At 46.1% G+C, this 13,295-nt stretch overlaps 1 protein-coding gene across 8 annotated transcripts in view; it reads right to left on the bottom strand.

Moving 5' to 3' along the window:
• tns1b (tensin 1b) overlaps window positions 1-13,295 on the bottom strand; it is a 150,419-nt gene that overhangs the window by 135,919 nt on the left and 1,205 nt on the right. The window contains exon 1 of one of the 8 annotated variants that reach the window (XM_086219621.1): window positions 1,389-1,418. The exons of the other annotated variants lie outside the window; for them this stretch is intronic. Within the exon in view, the coding sequence (XP_086075747.1) occupies window positions 1,389-1,403 (15 nt within the window). The 5' untranslated portion in view covers window positions 1,404-1,418. Of the gene's footprint in view, window positions 1-1,388; window positions 1,419-13,295 lie in introns of those variants that run through there. 8 annotated transcript variants of the gene reach the window in all.

Here is a 13,295-nt window from a genome sequence, read left to right as displayed (position 1 = left end):
CGCACGTCATCTTCAATCATCGCACGTCATCTTCAAACATCGCACGTCATCTTCAATCGCACGTCATCTTCAATCGCACGTCATCTTCAATCGCACGTCATCTTCAATCATCGCACGTCATCTTCAATCATCGCACGTCATCTTCAATCATCGCACGTCATCTTCAATCGCACGTCATCTTCAATCATCGCACGTCATCTTCAATCATCGCACGTCATCTTCAATCGCACGTCATCTTCAATCATCGCACGTCATCTTCAATCATCACACGTCATCTTCAATCATCACACGTCATCTTCAATCATCGCACGTCATCTTCAATCATCGCACGTCATCTTCAATCGCACGTCATCTTCAATCATCGCACGTCATCTTCAATCATCACACGTCATCTTCAATCATCACACGTCATCTTCAATCGCACGTCATCTTCAATCGCACGTCATCTTCAATCGCACGTCATCTTCAATCGCACGTCATCTTCAATCATCACACGTCATCTTCAATCGCACGTCATCTTCAATCGCACGTCATCTTCAATCGCACGTCATCTTCAATCGCACGTCATCTTCAAACATCACACGTCATCTTCAATCGCACGTCATCTTCAATCGCACGTCATCTTCAATCGCACGTCATCTTCAATCATCGCACGTCATCTTCAAACATCACACGTCATCTTCAATCGCACGTCATCTTCAATCGCACGTCATCTTCAAACATCACACGTCATCTTCAATCATCGCACGTCATCTTCAATCATCGCACGTCATCTTCAATCATCGCACGTCATCTTCAATCATCGCACGTCATCTTCAAACATCACACGTCATCTTCAATCGCACGTCATCTTCAATCGCACGTCATCTTCAATCATCACACGTCATCTTCAATCGCACGTCATCTTCAATCGCACATCATCTTCAATCGCACGTCATCTTCAAACATCACACGTCATCTTCAATCGCACGTCATCTTCAATCGCACGTCATCTTCAATCATCACACGTCATCTTCAATCGCACGTCAACTTCAATCGCACGTCATCTTCAATCGCACGTCATCTTCAATCATCACACGTCATCTTCAATCGCACGTCATCTTCAATCGCACGTCATCTTCAATCGCACATCATCTTCAATCGCACGTCATCTTCAATCACATTTCTGATGGTGAAGAAATCTTGATCAAGAGTCAAGTCTCTACACAGAAGTTTTCACAGAAAAGATCAATCTGGAAAAAATGGAAAATACAAACTGCATTTTCCAACAAGCCAAAGCACCAGATCGGTTGTTCACCTCCGCCTTTGTGCGCCGCTAAACTGGCCTTGTAATAGCAACCAACCCCTGACCACCCAGAGCTGATGACGACGGTTGCAGCAACACTCACCAGTGAGAGCGACATGGCGGCGAAGCCTCTGAACACACCTGCAGCAGCGGTTCCTCTCCTCAGCGGCCCTGAACTCGCTTTTCTAAAGCTGGTGTGTTCTTGTCACTTAAACGTGGAAGCACTGACTGAGGGAGGCGGGAGTCTGGCCCTTATCCTGGCATACTTCCTGAGCAGCATTGTTAGCAAGAGGAGAGGAAGCACACACGCAGTATGGAAAGCTCAGCTCATGAGATCAGAATATGGAAGCGAGACCACCAGGAGCTGTTGTTCCCTTTTCTGGGTCCTGTAATTTTGACAAGACTGGATTTATCTGTGAAACTGAAAGTGACAACGTCTGTCTGGGTTGGTATCATGGTGTCGTTCTTTGCTGGACAAGTAACAGGCCAGCACTAGAAACAGGTCTGTCACTGAGTGATCAAGTCCTACCAGCTCCACTTGTAGGGACCCTTCTCGGCTGTCATAATGAATCTGCACGAGCGGTTCTTGCCATCAGGGACCCGTTCCCATTGTGTTCTCACTTTCACTTTTTTGCACAACAGTGTGTTATTCAGCTGTCAGGGAGTTCACATCTCCAGTTCGAATCATCAGTTCGATATAAGGGTTGACTCTCCAGACACGACGACACAGCTATGACCAGTACCGCTTGGAAATAGACTCTGCTCAGACTGGGCTGAGGTTCCCGTCCAGCAGGGCCGGCAGCAGGACCTCCAGGAGACAGGTGCTGAGCTCCGTGTTGCTGACCCTGAGGCCTCTCTGCCTGACAGCAAGAGAAGTGATGTTCAGCAATGACACAAAGCCCTGCTGGGTGGCTGACCTGCAGGTCCAGGCAGTCCACTGCTGAAGGTCACTAAGAACAGCAAGTGGATGCTGTAGTAGAATTCGGAGCGATTTCCCGAGGTATTCCAGTGATCCGTGGGCGACAGTGACCATGGGCTCGAACCACAAAAATCTCTTCAGTTCATCTCTGACTCCCCGTGTACATCTGAGCCAAATCTGAAGCAATTCCCTCAAGGTGTTCCAGATACGGCATGAGCAAGAACGTGAGAATGTCCAGACAGACGGACAAAGAGAAGGACAATGACTCCTATCTACAGCTGCATCCAGCATGAAGGCATAAAAACATTAACTGGAGGAGCTATAAAGTCCACACATTTCTCTATAATTGTGAGGACATTTAATGTGTTTTCATACCTGTGAAATGACACAATGACACTTGTAACGAGACACAAGTAGAAACAAACACTAAGTAACCCGTTGTTGCATGTTAAAAGCAAGAATGTGTCTGTCCATCTGCTGAAAGAGGGATCCTAACTGTGTTTCTTTTGTAAACACTGTGAAGCCCTGAGCCAAAACCATATAGGCGTCATTCTTCATAAAGCCCCTAAACCCCCCTCAGCTGGATCAAAGTGTGCTGTGTGCTTAGGTTTTAACTGGGGGTGGGGTACTTTCTGCTCGATTGTTATCACTGCTCAGAGTGCTAAGCCGTGAGCGAGGCCTCCGTGAACACTGCTGCCAGGAGGAGCGTCTGAAATGCCCGTGTGGTGTGTGAGTGAGCCTCCCTGCGGTGTGTGATAAGACGAAGGCTTCGGCTCCGACTGGAAGTGCATGTTGCATGAGCTCACACATGAAACTTCTGATTCAACCACATGAGCTCAACATGGTAACCAGATCACTCACCGAATCCCAGAGACAAACTTCACTTGAGCGACTTGCAGCTCCAGTGTGTGAGATCTAGCACCATCTGGTGGTTTGAGTAGAGATTGCAGCACCTCCCCTCCACTCCCTTAAGAAAATCTATACCAACTTCGATGGTCTATGGTTTACGATACTTTTGTCACATGACTTCATGAATATTCGCATGCATCTGATGCACAACTGTTGCCTTGTGCCACGTGTTTTAAGATGAGTTTTGAAATTCTCTTATGCCACAAGGAAACGATCCTCCCTCGTCACGTGAAGACTGGAGCTGAGAAGACATGAGTGCTGGCCATGGCAATACATGATGTGCAGGATCTTGTATTTGTGACGTGTCAACCTAAGGCTGTCTGACTGAACAGGAAAACATCTTTGAACACAGACATTACACTAATACACAACTAGATCCTTTACTGGGAGTCAAAATAGAGACATTAGCTGTTCGTAAGCCCTCCTGAAGCGACCAAACCCTTCAGTCTAGACTCCGACCTCTGTTTGACTCCCATTAATATGGGATCCAACATGGCCGACTCATTGGAAGGCAACCTGCTCTTTATAGACACAGACGCACAGCCCATTCTTGATGAGTTACAATCTGCCTAAATATCTTCTACCTACAACACACTGCTCCTTTAAAGAAACACGACACTGTTCCTCTAAGTGACGGAACGCTAGCCTGCTGCTCACTGTGACACTGGTGCCCTGGACCAGCCCTGGAGGACTCTGATGTCAGCCAAGAACTCACACACACAGACCTCTATCCTCTACTGGAAGAACCTCTAAACAGCACAGGGCTGTTCAGGTGAAGGAACATCCTTCAGGGACTGGGTCTATACATGCCATGTGTGCCAGGATGTAATATGTGGGACGGTACTCGCAGGTTATTAAGGATGATATAAGGCAACATTGTAACCCCTGAAGATTTGTGGTTTGTGTGGATACAGTCTAGTAATGATACGGACAATTGAAGCCACTGCAATATGATACTTTCAATAAAACATGTGGTTGCAAGCTGACGTCAATAAATGTTGCTCTTCAGTGTTGGCAGGCGGGAGAGCTGCACCAGTCCAAGGTTTAGTATCACTAGCAACACACTCAACCAAAGCCAAATCATTTGGTGCTTTCCAAAGATCCACCTGGAGGGTCCTGAGCTCCGGTGACAGGTGAAATCCTCCCTTCAGTCCAACTCGCAGGTGGGTAAATACCTCCATAGTCCTCCCAACTCTTCGCAATCTTCTAACTCATCTCTCGTGACTGATGTTTTACAATCTTGTCCAACTTCCATGCAGGGAGATTAGCATCAAAATGTGTGCCAGTGCAGTTATCCAAGCTTATATTGAGTGTCTCTATAAAACAAAACAAGGCAGCTTTGGGAGGGCGACTGACAGTAGTCAGTAGTACAAACTTTGATTGCAGTTGCAGTATTTAACAAAATCCTCTGTTATACTTCTGAAACAGCGTAGTAATGTTGAGCCACACATACTTTCACTGCATTAATCAGGGATGTAAAATCCATCCATCCATCCATTGTCTTCCGCTTAGGCAAGGGAAAGGCGGGGTTCCCCCTGGACAGGTCGCCAGTCCATGGCAGGGCCAACACATAGAGACAGACAACCATTGGCTCTCCCAGCCACGCCTACAGTCAATTTAGAGTCTGGATTAACCTGGTCCCTCTTGATGTCTTTGGACTGTGGAGGAAGCTGGAGTACCAGAGAGAACCCAGCAGGAACAGGGAGAACATGCAGACTCCACACAGAAAGACCCCGTGCCCGAGCCAGGACTCGAACCCAGAACCTTCTTTCTGTGAGGCGACAGTGCTGACCACTGCACCACCGTGCAGCCCTGGGGATGTAAAATTAATTCATGTAAATCGTAATCTACGGTTCACACCTCTCAGGAGCATCATCTGTGAGAAACCAGGCGCTCCCTCCCACTCTTCCTCAGCAAACAGAAACACAGCATTTTACCAGGTGATGAAGAGCACCAGAAACCCACAGTCACGAAAGCAAACCCAGAGAGTCAGAGAAGTGAGAGACACAGGAGAGAAAAGCTGTGTGAAGGCGAATCTCAACGAATCCAGCTGATGGTGCCGAGAGCAAGAACCAAACCAACCCCCCTGAGCCTGATCCTGAAAACGCTTCACTTCTCATGATGTGGAAACGTTTTTCAAATTCAGACCGGACGATTAAAGTAACAATCAGAGCTGTTTGTGGGAAATGCCACAAATGTATTTAATTACCTTAAAACGACACCACAAACCGCAACATGATGAAGTTGTAAACACCAAGAAACTCCGTCCCACCCGTGAGAGAGAGTCAAAGAGGGCAAAAGATTTCAGACTGCTGTCATGTTCTCAACCACATTCGCGGCAGTAAAAAGAGGAGCCTTCCTCTTCTGATGAATGACCCTGCGCTGATCATTTATCAGCGCCGTCATCCCTGAGACAGGTGGCCCACATCTGGAAGTGGCTGGCTAAACATTCACCAGAATCACTGCATGTGTGTCTTGACATCACAAAAGGACAAAAATGGCTCCTTATCAGTGCACCAACCTTCCTTAGTTGAACATTGGCTCCTTACATAAGCAAAGACCCAGTTCCAGATGTTCAGGTGAGACCCTGGTTGAAGTTTAAAAGGTGTTATACAACTACTGCTAAGACTTGGACATACAGGTACATGTATGACAGTACTAGCTCAGAATATCATTTTACTTAGCGCTGTATTTATTCTTCAAGCAACAGCTATCATTTGCGTTTCTGTTTGAGATGGAAATTAGATTCAAGTTTAGAGTAAAGTTTGCAGTTGGGAAACAAATGCAGACAAGTGTGTGTGTGTGTGTGTGTCTAAACAGTGCTGCATTTCTTCTCAGCAACAACTGTTACCCCTAGCAATAGCGAGGCTGCCCAGGAGCGACGGGGCTGTATGCAAATATAAATCACGCCTGACTGGCCACAAGGCCGTGTGCGTGTCCATCACACGGCTTCACGTTTCGCCCCAAATTTATTGGTTCCAGTGGGCTTTTGTCTGTTTTAATGGAATTAACTTCTCAGAAACGGACCTTGTTACAGGAGAGAGATGGCACACTAGACGGTCGTGGCCGCAGCACGGGTGCTTTTACCAGTGTTTACATTGGAAGCGGCCTGGTGAAAGAGGCTTCTCCTTTTACCAGTTTTATAACATTTTTAGGAGGCGCGTGACATTCGACGCAACCTCTGAACATACGAGTCAGACAAATGAACGCCAGTGAAAAAAGTTACTGGCTTCATGCTATAGTCGCTGTCAGAAAGCACCAAAATTAAGAGACGTCCCTCTTTGTTGCTTTTAAAGCCAGAAGAGCCGCACACTTGCGGTGTGTTTGCCTGAATTACAATCAGAGGCTGAGCTGCTGATTGATGCAGAGGTTGGGAACCACAAATACCATCTAGTGGCCACAACCTTTATGACCCCAGGAAAGTAGGAAGCCACTCGTCTCACCAAGTGTTTTTCTAACATCTCATATCAGTCCGAACAAAAAAACTTCCAGTGCTGTGTGGTTGGGTACACGGTTTTCAGACCGATCGGAAACAAATTGCAACAATAATGGTGGGATTTGGGTTTTTTTGGTGGATCCTTAAACACGTGCTGTCTCAAGTTTGTAGAATGGCGTTTTCGTGCTGGATTTTCTCTGCAGCAACGCAGTATTTCACTGAGGAGCGAGTTTTGACACACGTTTGGCCTTTTTGTGCTGCCATAATTGTGATATATTGTTCAGCGCTATTGTACGGCTTGGAGGACCTACAGTGCACTGAGTTTTGGCTTGATTGCTATATTAAGTTGTCACCTGAAGCAAGAAACCCTGGTTCCCTTGGAAACAGGCCGAGTCACAACCTTGGAGGAGGAACACGGTCCGATGGTTTGGTTTGACAAAGATCGTGGTTTCACTCTTGTAATTTTGGCTTGGATCAAGTTGAAAAGAAGAAAAGCAGCACCTGCAACAATGTCCAAGATGGAGCAGCGGCACATGAATTTGATACTTCTGCTTTTATGTCTGCTTGAGGTCAACACAGCACTGGTGTTCATTCACAATCCCAAAATTAAGATGGGAAAACTGACGGTAAAGAGGAAGCATACTGTGTTCTCAGAGTTTGGGACTTCTGTCATTGTAAAGTGAAGAGGGATTAAAGGGTAAAACCCCTCAATTTAGGTAATCCAATACATTATTGTGTCTGCCTGGGAAAGTCCATACGGGACCAAAGAAACTGTTAACAGCAAAGTGCCAGATGCCTGTTGCTGCTGCTACTTAACCCAAACTGCAGCTTATCTGTAGGTTTGTGTGTCTACGTGGTGGGGTTTTCTGGCTGAGAAGCAGCGGAGTGGTGGGATGACGCGTCTCCCAGAGTTAGAACAAACATGCACGAGGGCGTCAAGTTTCAACAATATCTTGTCCTTCTGTGGACAAGCATCTGCCCCCCTGCTTTTTGTCCTTACTATGACTGACATTGTTATTTCACGATTGGCTGCCCGAGAAGCGACGACATCAGAGAGCTCTGAGTACGAGGCGCTGACCGTGTGACTGCATGCACTCGCTCCTGATTAGGGACCCTGATAACAAATGTCCTTTGGTGTGGATGTGGGTCGGACAAACAGTCGACGTGTTTGAAGGTGAAAGAAGGAGGAGACAGAAAGAAAGAAAGCATTTTGTCTTTCAAGCAAGGATTTTCAAAAGCATGACAAAGGTATGCAGTAATAATTTGGACTTCATACCTCCTGTCATTTCTTCAAAGTCCCTTGGCAAAAACACTTTCACTTAATTTGGGAAAAAATGATGCTAAAAATTTGAAACGCAGTGTGGACACAAGATCTTGGACGACTGTTTGAGTCAAATCCGTCAAGTCTGAATGGGCTCCACGGTGGAGCACATTTGAAACAAGATAGACTGAACAAGTGCTTCACTCGTAGGCAGGTTACTCGTTACTCGTAGTGAAGGAGCGGATTACTGCATGAGAACATGGCCACAGCAGACATGGACCCCGGCAGGAGGCGACACAAAAATCCCGTAAGAAGAAACCCCCTTCATAAGAATTTTAATCTTCTGCTTTTTTTGTGAAGCACCATAAAATGAGCAGTGAAATAACCCCACCCATCATTTTTAAAGCAAATCCCAGTCATCTCACATTATAAAACATACATAATATTCTTGTCTTCCTGCCCAACCCACATGTATAATAGTAATAAATGGAATCAGTGTATTTTCAGCTCATGTGTCCATGCACCCTCTGGGACGTTGTAAATAAACTCTCAGACTGTGTACATGACAAATGTGCGGCACGCCAGTGATGCTTGTGTCGGGCTGCTGGCACGTGTGACACATGTGGCATCAGGGCCCAGAGTGTGATTTAATGAAACATTCCTTGGACTGGTACACACCCACTCTCATTAACAGGGATCAGGACGGGAACATGTGCTGGGGTTTTTAATGGAAGGATATTAAGTTTCTACTCCTGTTCGACTAATATAACGGCATGACAGCCTCCCCCTGCAGAACAATGGACTGTTGTCCCACCCCGTGTTGTCTTCAGGGCTCTGGAGACAGGAATGGTGATACACGTTAGAGGTCGTCTGGGGCTGATATAGTAACAGTAGTTTGGCACTGGAAAAAAAATTTGATCATTCAACTTATATTTCTTTTACTGTAACTGTGATACACACATATTTATTAAAATGTATGTGGATGATTCAAGCTGCTCTTTAACTTGTGGGGATATTATATCCGTGTGAAGCTGTGTAGCCATTGGCTTCTATCAAGGGCGAGCCCCACTGTTAACTGGAGGCATTGGTCAGGCTCTGGTCAAGGGAAAGATGAGTCTTGGAGGCTACAACCCATTAAACAGTGACTCGAAGGAGGTCTGGATGTTCTTCAGACATATGATGGAGAAATAACGCCGATTAGGTTCCCCAGTCCACCAGGGACCCACATTCCAGTGCAAATACCGATGAAATTCCTCCACTGAGGGATGTTTAAGAGGGCAAACGTATCCTTCTGAAAACCAGTCGGGGCGAACTTGCAACAATGATCTGCCTCAGCTTGTTACAAGCACTGGTGCAAAAGAGAGAGGGGGGAAAAAAATCTTTCTTCCTTTGTGTATTCAGAGTAAATGCAGCATGTCAAAGGGGGGATTTATTACGTCCCCAAAGAAAAACATTCTCCCGATGATGAAAACATGATTGGGCGACCTGGGTAGCCCGGCCTAACTTCTGCTCCACTGTCACAGTAATTACCCTTGGAGCCCTGTGGCATCCGACCTCGGTGAAAAAGACCCCGGGAAAAGAGACGAGCCACAAATGTCAACAAAAGACACATTTTGAGGCAAAAGGGATGCGACCTAGGAGAGCCGAGCCCCCTGTCCATCACTCGGAAGTGCTGTGAAAGGCTACAAAGGCCCCCAGAGTGAGACTTTGTGGGATTTTGACGTTGCCAAGAGCGAATGCCATATTGACTTGCCAAGAAGTAGGGCGAAAACAAGAAAATCCCCCCCACATGCAGTGAAATATCAACAAAACTGGAGCATAAAAGCCACATTCATCGTACACAAAGCCATAGTAGCTGGATGGTATAATTCTGAACGCGCTGCTGCCACACGGTCTGACGCAGAGGTGGAAGTAAGGCCTCCGCTTTACATTCCAAGAAAAGGGGCACACAACCATGACTCCGGAGGAAAATACAGTTGCCCTGAGCCTTAATCCATCATTCCCACTGTCATTCTAGCCGCCGCGCATTTGCCAAGTGAATTAAAGACACGTTAAGGAGCTCAATGAGCGCCTTTTGTATCCCATTATCTTGTGGTTCCAGAGGCTTTGAGGGTGACGTTACGCATCACTGAATCAGTAACGTCTTGAAAGACTGTTTGGAAAAGAAATATCTGCTCATCGGATTCACACGTCCTTTGACCACGAGGCGTTCAAAGCACAGCTCAAGCTGTACGACTTCCACCCACATTTAACAAGAGCTTTATTGCATCATACACAAATAAACATGAGAAAACTGATTCTTATTTCATCTGCAGCTGGAAGAGATACACCAGCTGCAGTAGAAGTATCCAAACAAAAATCTACACACCAAAAACCTCACTCCAGCTGTATTTATTTATGTGCAAATCAACGTTCTAATCACACAGATCTCACCTCATTTCCATCCCTGCAACTGAAATCACGCATTGTGAGCTGGACCATGAAAGCAGCATTTCTCTGAATCTACGAGCGATTCAGCGTATTTCCTTTCACTTTTTAGACGAAGGTCAAGCGTTCACTCCACGAACAAAACGATCTCCAATTGAAGTAACTTTTGACCTTTGGGACATAAAATTCTATTCATTTGCCTTCATTCAGACATTTGTGTGAAACTGCCTCATCATGAATTTTACAGTGATGGCCTGAAATGTCTGCAATCTGAATCACTTCAAGCTCAAGACCAATTGAACCTTTTTGCCACATTTTTAAAAAATTCCCGGAGTTGTTCCTGAGATATCACAGTCATGTGACAGGTCAGTGGCTTTCACGTTTGAGTCGGCATGTCGGCACACTCTCGGAGTGAACTAAGATCTTCTGTTTTTTTGGTTTTTGTCCTCCCTCCAGGAATGATCCTGGATCAGTTGTCCACCAACATCCCTTCCAGTTGTGCTAAAGTTAGAGTGGCATTTTAGACACCACTACCCGCTGTTCTAGTCAGTTGTGCTTCAGTGAACAAAAATATCTCATTTGAAACACTCTCCATGTCTCTCACGCACAAAACACACACACCAAATAAACACGACACCACCCAAAACCACACTTATCCCCGGACTGTTCACACACAGGAGCGCCGGTTTGGGAGAATGTGTGTTGTTGTTGTTCTGTATGGTCCAGCCTCTCAGCAAAATCCAGCCTGTCTGTGAATAAACACTCGATATTTCATTTAGACATCACACTGAAGCCAAGAAATTTTACACTTAGCCATTACTTCCTCATATGACTGAGGATTGGTTTTAAAAACTCTGAATGTGTTAATCCGCGAGGAAAGCACCGATAAACACAATCTGGGACTGCGTCCCTACGGCTCTGCCCTGGAGGGATGCAGAGTGGCAGGAGGGCTTAAAACTGGTGGTCAGAAGTTCACCACGTCAACACAGATGTATGCAAAACATAAACCCAACAAATTCAGGTTGCAGGAACTTAAATCACAAGCAACTATTCTGCCAGGGGAAGCGTTTAGGTTTCCCCTCCGAAATCAAATGCAGACGTGTCAACAAGAGGTGAAATTCCTGCGTGCAGGGCATTAAAAGGTAAGATGACAGGGGTTAGCTTAGCGGAGGCATCGCGAGCCTCTGCCGGGTCAAGCACACACTGGGCACCTCTCCACAGACCGACACACAGAGAGGGGCTTGTTCTGCAGCCCGCGAGCAGGTCAGCGTCAGCAGGTAGGAGTGAAATGATAGGCCTCTCCAGAGACGCAGCACAGAGGACGCACTGTTTCCCAAACAGCTAAGGCATCCGCTGGAATGCAATATGGGACGACAGGTAACACTCAGTTCACCGTATACCTTAAAAGAGCCTCAAATCCCAGGAAAGCCCCCCCGACTGTCGTCTGACACGTCAGTGGGAACTGAGAAAGAGGAGCTACAAAGACCAGGACGTGACGGGCGTCACAATGAAATGAGGATTCAGTGCTGAAGGAGGTGCAGACAGAAATATCCTTTATGTCAGGGTGCGAGACCCGGCTGGCAAACACAACCCTCTCCCAGAACGGCATCACGAGGATTTATGACAGATGATTCTAATATAGAACTTCATTCAGCTGGTATCTCAATGACAATTTGCACAAAAGGGAAGGCCAAAGAGCCCAGACCACAATGACAGTCCCAACCTGCTCCTCTACTAAAGGAACCACCAGAACCAAATTACATCTTATAATATCAAAGGTTCCTTCATGATCGATGCGAATCCACATGTGAAACCCCAATGAAATATTTCTAAACTTATAAAAGATAATCCCTGAAATTTTGTGTCAAAGTCTGCGTAATTTATTTTGAGTAATTAAAAGGAAACTCAGCTTTGCAATTGTGCTCTCTCACAGGATTGGAACGATTAAAAGAACTGTGAATCAAAATGATTGATCGAGGCCTGAATCATGAAAAAGGGCCCCGGTTTAAAAAAAAAAATAAAAATGCAGGAATTTCCTGTCAATTAAACTGTCAAAAATGCCCAAACTCCCAATGCTAAACAAACGCTAAAGCACAAGTGAAACCCTTGTGTGTGTCTGGAAATATTTCAAAAGAATCCGTTTGATGGGTTTTTTAGCCGTTTATTAGCTACTTTGGTTCTTCTGTCTGTGGTCCTGGGTAACGTCCCGCCCACTGCACCATGTGATTGGTTGAACGTCAGGAGTAACAGACTTTTTTTTTTTTTACCAGTTTTGTGTTTGTTGGAGTTGCACTTATTTTGATTTTTGACATCCAAACATTTAAACAAATACAAATCGATGTGAAATACTAGCAACTGGCCGCTTTGCTTTATCATCATAAAAACAACTGGATCGACCCGTTTCCACCCTCTCAGTATCTTCAGGGGGGGACGGCGTACATTCAAGGGGAACTTCTTAAGGCGCCACCAGACTCACCGAGTCTGCTTCTCGGCACAAAACACAACACACATTTTTCCTGAGGCCGTTTCCAGACCCCTTCATCTGGTTCAAAGTCTGGCTTGTGTACTTTGGTTTTACATGAGGGTTTTCCTTTCGGGGCCGATTGTTATCGCTCTTCAAAACCCTGCACACGGGTCTTACCTGAGTAAACTCCCCTCTTCATCTAGGACACAAACACAAGGATCGTTAAACACAGGAAGTAACCTCTCCGCACCTGAGCGCACCTGACACAAACATCAGCACGCAAGCTAAGTCAACAGACTCCAGAGATGTTGTGGTGCACATCCGACCCACGCAGGTCTCCTGAGGTTCAAGTGCTGACAGCAGAAGCGTCAGCCTGTGACGGACAGCAGCAAGCAGCTCAACAGATTCAGAGCCTCTTCAAGAATGTTCCTTTAAATCACAAGTCAATGCTGATTGTTCACACTTGGCTTCCTCGCCATTTCCAACACTTCAGCACCACTTCATGACTGCCGCCACAGTTCCACAGGCACGCTCATTCCTCACAGGGCGTCATGTGGCCACAGCCCAGCGCCACATATCTGAGGCGTCCGCAAG

Source organism: Aulostomus chinensis, chromosome 12 (genome assembly GCF_037954235.1).
Source record: "Aulostomus chinensis isolate RoL2024-O1b breed Wild chromosome 12, RoL_Achi_v1.0, whole genome shotgun sequence".
In the NCBI taxonomy this organism is placed as follows: domain Eukaryota; kingdom Metazoa; phylum Chordata; class Actinopteri; order Syngnathiformes; family Aulostomidae; genus Aulostomus; species Aulostomus chinensis.
This window is presented reverse-complemented; position numbering and strand designations above follow the sequence as displayed.